The sequence below is a fragment of the Leptonychotes weddellii genome, chromosome 4 (genome assembly GCF_054177405.1).
Source record: "Leptonychotes weddellii isolate Sample4059 chromosome 4, ASM5417740v2, whole genome shotgun sequence".
Lineage (NCBI taxonomy): Eukaryota > Metazoa > Chordata > Mammalia > Carnivora > Phocidae > Leptonychotes > Leptonychotes weddellii.
This window is the reverse complement of record NC_138372.1, coordinates 89321106-89331106: the sequence shown is the minus strand read 5'-3', so window position 1 is coordinate 89331106 and position 10001 is coordinate 89321106. Positions and strand designations below refer to the sequence as shown.

Here is a 10001-nt window from a genome sequence, read left to right as displayed (position 1 = left end):
ATGATGGGTATTAAAGAGGGCACGTATTGAATGGAGCACTGGGTGTTATACGCAAACAATGAATCATGGAACATTACATCAAAAACTAATGATGTAATGTATGGTGATTAACATAACAAAATAAAATTTAAAAAAATAAAATAAACAAGCAAGTAAAGAAAAAAGATTCTCTCTCCTCCTCCCTCTGCCCCTCCTCCCCCCACTCTCTCTCTTAAAAATAAATTAAAAATATAGAGATTTGGAAAATTTTCTATTGTTATGTGATTTTTGCTGCCCAAAGTAATGGAAATGTGCCCATATATCAAAATCTCTTACATGTGAACGCTTAAAATACTTAGAAAAATCTAAACTGTTAAAAAAATTTTCTAAATAATGAGTTTCAGGGCTTTTGAACTCATTTTTTTTTAAAAGATTTTATTTATTTATTTGACAGAGAGAGACACAGCGAGAGAGGGAACACAAGCAGGGGGAGTGGGAGAGGGAGAAGCAGGCTCCCCGCCGAGCGGGGAGCCCGATGCGGGGCTCGATCCCAGGACCTGGAATCATGACCTGAGCCGAAGGCAGACGCTTAACCACTGAGCCACCCAGGCGCCCCGTTGAACTCATTTGTTAAAAGAATGAAGAATTCCCACTAGAAGGAAATTTGCTAGCCAAATTTCATCAAAACTTTGGCATATTTGGTAGATAAGAGAGAAAAAATTAGAATCATAATTTAGTTAATAATCAATGATGAACTACTATTTGGATCTTTGAAATTTTGTATTACATCTCTTTCTGCTATAGTAGCCATAAAATCCAGATTCTAAGTAAATTAAGCTTAAAAACCAGACCATCAGATCACATTATCACAAAGGGTTAAGCAATGATTATAATAAAATGAAGCTTATTGCTTCCAAAAACTATATATTATCTTGTGCTGTTAACAGGCTTTTGTATTTAATAATAATAACAATAAATAAAAAATTTTAACAAAGATTATTAATTTTATGTTTAGCATTCTTTAAAAATGTCTTTTTGTTTACGCTTTACAATTATAGAATATGCTTGTAGGTAGTCCATGTATAAAGTTTGTTGATAATAAATATACATATACTGGATGTGTACTATCAAAATTTTTACTGATGGGGTGCAAAATTTAAGAAAATAGATTGGAAACAGCTAGTGGAATTAAATAATTATAAAGCCTTTGTAGTCCAATAGCACCTGGCACAATGCTAGATGAACATTAAGTATTTAAAACTGTTTGCTCAGTGACCATACCTCTGAATACAAAATGTGGTAGTTTCTGTATATTTTGTGTGTATGTATGTTTCTCCCTTGGAATATGCATTTCATTTGGTGACTGATTCCTCTGCCTGAGTATATCTGTGTAAGACACTGGACCACAGAAGCAGTAGTGCTCCATGGTGGCAGTTTCTGAATTTAGACAACCTGAGTCTAAATCTTGGCTCCATAATTTATTAGCTATATAACCTTGAATAGATCATCTTCTGTGGCCCAGCTTCCCTTTATGCATAATCAGGACAACAGCAGTACCTGTCTCATCGCTTTGTGGTAAAGATAAAATGAGTTAATATGTGTAAAGTCCCTAGACCTATGTCTGCCATATGGAAAGTGCTCACTGCAGGTTAGTTGCCAAATACACACACACACACACACACACACACACACACAATTGGGGTGAGTATACTGATATGTTTATATTTCATGTAATTTTATTTTACATTTCTGGTTCACAGTATATATGTATTTTGAATAACAGTAATATTATTAACAATAGTCAACACTGATTGAGTATGAGTTCTGGGCATTCATTTAAGTACTCTACACAGATTATCTTTGTTTATCTTTGGAAAAAAGATGATACAACATAGCAACATATAGCATACTTTTCTTATTCCCATTTTACAGATGGAAAACTGAGGTCCAGAAAAGTAACGTAACTCCCTTAAGTTCACATAGCTAACTTATGATAGATCCAGGAAGTCTGGCCTATTTTTTTTTTTTTAGATTTTATTTATTTATTTATTTGAGGGTGGGCAGAGAGAAGGGAGGGAGAGGGAGAGAATCTCAAGCAAACTCCACGATGAGCAGGGACCCCAACATGGGCCTTCATCCCACAACCCTGAGATCATGACCCCAGCAGAAACCAAGATTTGGACGCTTCACTGACTGAGTCACCCAGGCTCCCCAGTATGGCTTTTTAAATCACTGCTTGCCACCTCCCGATTGGTTTAATATTACAATATTACTCCTAATACTCCCTAATATCTTCATTTGTATGATGCTTGGTAGTTTATAAGATACTTTCACGTACAGTGAGTCTCATAACCAGCCTGTGAAGTGAGTAGGGCAAGATCATTATCCTCACTTTTATGGAGAGGAAACTGGTACAACTGAAACCATGGGAGTCTTTCAGTAGACGTGTTTCTGCGTTACAAACATCCTGGCTGCCTCTGTACACAGGGAGTCATTCACCATAAACGGACCGAGTACTTACAATATGTCAAACTCAGACATCCGCGTTGGGGGACCTGCCCTGGAAGCATCACAGCCTAGTGGGAAACACAGGTATGGAAATAGAGAATCACCATATACCATGCGTAATCTCTAACGGGGATAGGAAAAAAAGTGCTTATGAAGCACGGAAGGAGGGACCATCTGTGCCGGGGAGGTCTTAGAAAAGGCGAAGGTGGCTGCGGGGGATGGGGAGGCTTTCCTGGAAGACAGAATACACATGTGAGTGTGAAACCATGTTTGTGACCATGACCGTGCGTCCAGCCATGGCTATATATGAGTCTGAGTGTGTACCTGTTTACAAGGGCTTACTCACGTATTAATGTATGTACACGCAGTCCGTCAGTGTGGAGTCAGTAAGCCTGAATGTAAAGAAGAACGTGTCTGGATCCACACACACCTTGGCAGAATCTGACCTGCCCTGGTACCTTCCCCCTGTCCCTTGTTCCCCCAACACCAGGGTAACCAGAGTTACCAGTGGCTTCCCACTGTAGCAATTGTCCCAGGCGCTCTGGGGATTAGACGCACCAGGTTTTTCACCCTGTCAATCTGAATGTGTAGCAGTCTAATGGAGCCAGCTAGCTTACCTGAGTGGGGGTGGGTGGGTGGAAAGTACAGTTATCTGTGGGTGCACATCTGTGTGCACACTTCCGGCTATGTGTGAATGCTTAGTGTTGCTGCTCTAAGCCAGACTGGGGAAATCTCCTTTTCCCTGCATCTTCACCACCTTGGGGAGTTCACCCACTCACCTGTTTCCACTGCCACCTAAATGGGGCTGGCTTCTGCCTCCACGTAAGTGTCCTGGGGATATCTAAAATGTACTTCTGTGCTGGGGCTGGGCAGAGGCAAGGCTGGAAAGTGTCAGTGCCCATTTTCCTTGGAGACACTTCCTACTCTTCCCCACCCCTGCCCCATTCCAGGCCAGGCATCTCCCCTAAGCTGAAAAATGTGTGCAGAGGCAAACAGGACTGGTGGTAGCCACGAGGGTCACTCCCAGGGGTAGGCTGATCAATCCTCTCCCCTGATGATAAAACTTGTTTTTAGAGCAAAACTGAAAAAGAAAGAAAACTGAGGACCCCTCTGTCTACAAATATTCCCCCAGGAATTAGTAAGGTGGGGAATAGGCTATAATATTCTTATTTCTTTTAAGCTTACACAATCAAAAAAGCTAAAATGATTGCAAATAATATGTAGTTGGTGGAAACTAACAGTATCTCTATAAAGTGGTAAAGTAATTGGACTAGATTTTCCCTTTTGTTAGAAGGCATATAAATTCAGGGCCATGGGGTCGTGTAAGGCAAAGGCATCATGTGCTGCAATACACTGGTGATTTGTGTGGGTTTCCATCCTGGCCCAGTGCACTGCCTCATAGCTAGATATTCACATGGTAAAATATGCAAAAATGAAGTACAATAATCAACACATGTAATTTGCCATATTTTAACTTGAATGAATGAATGAGCAAAGAGAAAAACAAACATATTTAGAAAAGTAGGATGGTCTTGTGGTAGAGTGCTCTCTGAAATTACAATACCTGGATTCTCTTCCCACCTCCACCAATGACTTAATCTATTGAAGAGGGTTTTGTTTTTATTTTTTTAAATCATATATTGGAAAATTAATCCAGTGGCAAGATATATTTTAAAAATATGAGTATGTTCAATCAAGTCCTGTTCAAGTATCTTTTAAAATGTAAATGATCACTAAAATAAATGATCACTAATAAATGTTAGCTGTTGCATATCTGAATATATTTACTGTAGTACCTACCATATATAGTCTATATTTTCATGTTCTGGACACAAATATTTTCCTTAACATTAAGGGAAGATACTGTTTTTCTAATATGTGAGAGCAATTTTTCCATAGTCAATATGTGTTTATTTGCACTTAAATACTGCATCAATAACCTGAAAAAGAGAAATAGTCTGGTAATGGCTAGAGACTCTGTTTAGAGGCTAAGGTTTCTATCATGGACTGCTTTCAACTGTTATATTTTATGGCACAGATTCAGTGGGAATCTGATCTGCTAAAATATTTGGGCTGTGAAAACTCCCACACTGTGACAGATGTCAAGTCCAATTAAGTGACTCATGTCCAGGTTTCTGTCCAATAGGATCTCCCATTAAATATCAATTTAGGGAAAAAAAATTCCATCCCCCTTCTTAAGCCTTTATCTCTTCCACCATCTCCAGGCTGAATCAATTGGTACCAGGAGAGCCAAGAAGCCACACACGCATCTCTGCCTCTTTGCTCTGGCTCTCCCACCCTCTCCCGTCTTTCTCCGCTTCCCTGTCACTGTTACTCCGGGAGACGTTCACTTTCCACCAACCTTCTCCAAGCGTCTCCAAGCCAGACTATATATATATTGCTGTAAGGTAAAGAAAGGAGGGGGTGGGGTGGGAGATGTAAGCAAGCCTTGAAAGACTTTGAAACTGCAAATAGGTGTCTGTTTATACAAACTACAAGTAAATGAGGAAAGAGGAAGAGGCAAGCTTAGCCCCGAGTTACAGTATTGTGTTCCTGGGAACTGGGGAGACATCAGCTGAACAAAGCCTTATCTCAAAAAAAAAAAAAAAAAATCACTTCTGAGGAAGATCGCATCTCTGCCTTGCACTTCCCAGTTTCTGCTCAACCGTATTAAGGGAAGGAAAGGAGTCCTACAGGAGCGGGATCTTATCTTAACCATCTTTCTTATTGATTCTTCCGCTATTAGAAAGTGGAGGAATCAGGCCTTTGATGTGATTGTGTTTATCTCTGCATCTCTTTTGTTATTTATAGAGACCTAGAAGAGGAAAAAAGGCACGAGACTTTTCAACACCTCACTTAAAAAAATCAACAACGAATTTCCCGAAATGTTTGAGAACAATTAAAAGGAAAAGGCGTTTTTGGTCTATCAACTAAGTGAACAATCATTTGTATCGTCCACATCCTGAGACATTATCGTCCCTCGCTGTGGACACTGGCGAGATGACAGCTGCTTTTTCATATTCGAATGTAATAAATATTTGCTGCTTTTAATATATTTCGGAGTTGCTCCCCTCAATTCTTTGGAATTTGTAACTCTAAAAGATTGGAGAAAAGATTATCGAAAAGGCTTTTACAAGGTAAGGCTTCTTTAAATAATTTTTTTCCACCCTGGAACTAAGTTAGATTATTCATATTGCATTTATGGATGTGCTTCAGCTAATTGTTAAATAAATAAAATGTATGCACGACATGCTATTTATGAATATTTTAAAAGGGTATCTGGAGGAGAATTTAACATGCTTTGAGGGCAACCCAGGAACTTTTTAGCCGAACTACAACTATGTTGTTGCTTATTGTGCTTTTCCATTACTCGCCAATTTATTTATGCCCTTTCAAGCCGAATGTATAGATGGAAGTTGTTCTACTTTATAAATGTATCTGCGAAAAGCCCGTAAGGAGTCACATGTAGTTCACTTGGAGCATTTGTTTTTATTTTGCTTTAGAGGACCTGCTTTCCTTGCAGCGCCATGAAAGCCAGCTTGGAGACAAATTCGCTCCTAGGCAAGTGCAGTGCTAGGAGCGGATCACACATCCCTGGCTTTTGTTTCTCTAGAAGCAAGCCCTCCTACACGTCGCCGCCGCGGATTTCTCCCGCGGCGAGCGTCTCTCCGGCTGCACTCACGCGGCCCGCGGCCTGGTGCTCCCCCGGCGCCTGCGGTCGGTGCGCGCTGCACCCGCAGGTGCGGGGCCCTACTGCTGGCCCTTTTCTTGGAGGCCGAATACCCCCAAACCCCGCGGTTGTGGGCGCCCCCCCGCCCCGCCGCAGGCGCTTGGTCGGGGTCGGAGCTACAGGCCCGGAGAGGAGCCCGGCGAGGCGGTCTTCCAGGAGGGCGTCGTTACAGGAGACCTGGGCACAGACCGGCTCGGCCTTGGCCAGGCCGCCCCGGGACCGCCGCGGGCTCTCGGCTCCGGGCCCCTCAGCACGGGACTTTGCGGGCGGAGAGGACGCTCGGGCAGTCTCCTCCCGTCCCCGGTCTTCCCTTCTCTCCCAGCCTCTCCTCCCGCCGCGACCGGGCCGCCAGCATTTTCCCATGAGGTGGTCAGCCGACTGCCGGGCGCATTGTCTCATCCCCGCGTCGCCGTGTCCCTAAGTCCCCGATGTGTGTGGCTGTCTGCGTGACAGATGGTGCTTTGGGGAGCCGCGAGGGCATAAGGGTCAATTTTCTGTAGAAAGGAGCCTTCGCGTTTTCAGTCATTGTTTTTTCGGAGAAGCCTCCCGCTCCGGGCCGCCTGTCCGCCGTCCGCGCTCAGGACCCGGGCTCATCTCCAGCGCGGGGCGCCCTCCGCAGCCACGGCCGCCCCGCACGCCCCAGACTAGCGTGAGGGCCACAGGCGCCGCTGCCTCCGGCTGCTGGGTCTAAGGCCCTCGGGGCAGGAGCGCCCTCGGCGTCTGCCCGGCCCGCGTAAACCCCAGAAGTGCTCGCCGTTCAGAATCATTCGTTTGTCAGGGAACGGGAAGTGAGGCAGACTGCCTTGCAGAGTCGGTATTTGGCCGGAGCAGGCACAGAACGCGGTCGCAGCTTCCTGGGCCTGCCCTCTCCCCGGGGGGCCTGGCCCGCAGGCCGCTCTCGGCCTCTCGCAGGCCGAGGAGTCCGGTCCGGGATGAGGCCGGGGCCCAGCCGGGACCTCGCTGGCCCCGGCCCCGTGGGGAGGCGCGGGGCTCGGGCCCTCGGGCCTGCCCCTCTCGGCGCTCTCCCTTCCCCGCGGGGCCAGCTCCGCCGAGCGCGCCCGCCTAGGGTGGGGAGGGGACCCGGGACGCGCCGAGGGCCGACTTGGTAGGCTCTCGCCTGCTCTCCCTCGGACCCAAAGAAAACCCTGCTTCCTTTAATTGATTGATTTTCTGGCTCCCCCTCAGCCTCCAAAATGATGCTGAGTCCGGACCAAGCCGCCGACTCGGACCACCCCAGTTCGGCGCACTCGGACCCGGAGTCGTTGGGCGGCGCGGACGCCAAGGTGCTGGGCAGCGTGTCGGACCTGGAGCCGGTGGAGGAGGCCGAGGGCGACGGCAAGGGCGGCAGCCGGGCCGCGCTCTACCCGCACCCGCAGCAGCTGAGCCGCGAGGAGAAGCGCCGCCGCCGGCGCGCCACGGCCAAGTACCGCTCGGCTCACGCCACCCGCGAGCGCATCCGCGTGGAGGCCTTCAACCTGGCCTTCGCCGAGCTCCGCAAACTGCTGCCCACGCTGCCCCCGGACAAGAAGCTCTCCAAGATCGAGATCCTGCGTCTGGCCATCTGCTACATCTCCTATCTCAACCACGTCCTGGACGTGTAGGGCCTGGGGCGCGGCGGGAGGCCGCCGGTCCGGAAGCCGGGGCAGCGCCACCGACCCGGGCGGCCGCCGTGGGGCTGGCGGACGAGGCGGTGGCCCAGCGGGACGGCCGCCGGGAGAGGCCTGGACGCGGGAGGAAGCTCGTCACGCGTTTGCGTTCTCTCCGGTCAGCAAGGAGACGAGGGGTTTCCAACTCGGGAAGGTGGGGTTGTCTGGCGAGCCTGGGGTTTGCAGGGGGCATTTTCCAGGCCAGGCGTGCCTCCTGGAGGCACCCGAGACGCACCGCCTCCAGGCCTCCCCTCCGTGTGTTAGGATCCCTTTAAGGGTAGTTGCTTTAGCTCACTGGAGACTTTGAGTTCTCCTACATTTATCTCCCACAGATGTTCATGTTTTGAAAGAATGAGGGCAGAAGCTCAGAGTAAAGACTCCTAACTTTAGACTATCTGGGATTTTTCTAATTGACAAATCACCTAACATTTGGAGGGTTTGGGAAAGACTCTCCTCCAGTGTCGAGATTTAAGGCACAGAAAGGTGGAACAGGAAAGTTTCCGTTCTGCTGTGGAAAGGAAGATTGTATTAGAATCCAAATAAAACAGACAAACCCTCAATATTGGTAAGCTCAAAAGATACATTGAGAATAGACACACTGTGGGAAGGTTTGAGCTGGGTGAGATTTTAACCCCAAGGTATGACACTGATGTAGACAAGAGAATCCATAATTAAATGGAAATTTTAATATCTGATTGCTTTTTCAGGCGAAGTGCCCCCTTTATATATCCAAAAAACATCTATTTGTGACCTTAAACATGTGGACCCATAGGTGCAGTTAGAAAAAAACAACCTATTTTTATTTATGTTAGAAGGAGTAGAGTATTTTTTTCAAGACATTTATTTTTCAGAGTGGTGACAATTTTACTTTGGATACTCTGTGCCAATTTATTTATAGTCAAGTGTTTACACTTTTTCCTGTGGAATAATTATGTCTAACTTTTTACGTGTTTGTTGAGATTATACTGTGGTCTTTCTTTTTGCTCTAATTACATTGCACTTGTATAACAAATTTCCCACTTCTCCCTGTTTCTAAACATATTTTATATATTAAGATGTTTGTTCTTGAAAGGTTCTTTTGTTGTGAGATCAGCAACACTAGCACTTCACTATTATAGTTTTTTAAAAAAAGTAAGTGTTGTTATTCTTATCTGTAGTTATGTCTGAAAAGTACTTTACAAACTGTTTATAAGGAGACTAGCTTCTTTGTGTGTGTGTGTGTGCTGTTTGTGCGTGGGATGATTTTAGGAAATTAAGTTATTTTCCTAAAAAAAAAATTCAAAACTACTTTCCTCTGTGACAACCAAAAAGAAAAGTCTATAACCTGAAAATGTTTCATGTTCTCAGCTGTGAAACTCTTAAAACAAGGAGTGTATTTTAGAGACAAGGGAAAAAAAAAAAAACCGCATCTGCTATCCAAAGATTTTAGTCTTTTTCAGGGTTTTTTTGTGTCTCTGTTGCTTTATATAATGCAATATTTTGTAGTGAAAATAGATATAATCTGGTTTCTATCTGACAAGTTTTTCATATCTCATGAATGGTGCGCTGTTTTGCATATAAATAAAGGTATCAAATAAAGTCCTCTCCTTTATTTAAAGCATACTGTCTAAAAATAATAAACCTACTTGTTGAGCACAAAATATATTAATGGACACTCCTCAAAAAGGAAATAGTTAAAAAAAACCCACAACCCCCCCGCCAAATCTTAACATATTTGTGTACTGAGAAACTTGATGCTTTTCCTGAACTTGGATCCTGACCAGTCTATATAGATGTTCCACATATGATGGTGACATAGATCACGTTCCTCTGAATGAGAAGTAAATTACAGTGTATATATAAAAATATTACTTGAATCATGGATTCCTTTGCCCTAAAAAGAAACTTCGTAATTAACTCAACCTCTTCAAATTTGAGTTAGGAAACTGAGGCACAGGAAGGTTAAATGCCCTATACTAAATCACATGGCTATTTACTGGCAGTAAGAAGACCCCAAGATGATGACACTCAGTCCTCATGGCACTTGTTAAGAACAAGGTGTATACTGCAGCACTCAAACATCTAATTAGGACATAGATTTAAGACATGACACCTGCAAACAAAAAAAAAAAATTAAGTCCTGGACCAACCTTGGGATA

General features: G+C 44.8%; 1 protein-coding gene and 1 long non-coding RNA gene across 2 annotated transcripts in view; both read left to right on the top strand.

The window, feature by feature from the left end:
- The window catches only part of LOC115943959 (uncharacterized), a 1191882-nt gene that overhangs the window by 582684 nt on the left and 599197 nt on the right, over window positions 1-10001 (top strand). The gene's annotated exons all lie outside the window — the stretch shown is intronic.
- NHLH2 (nescient helix-loop-helix 2) lies at window positions 7321-9393 on the top strand. The gene has a single exon (XM_081817197.1). The coding sequence runs from the start codon at window positions 7411-7413 to the stop codon at window positions 7816-7818; it is 408 nt and encodes a 135-aa protein (XP_081673323.1). The 5' UTR covers window positions 7321-7410; the 3' UTR covers window positions 7819-9393.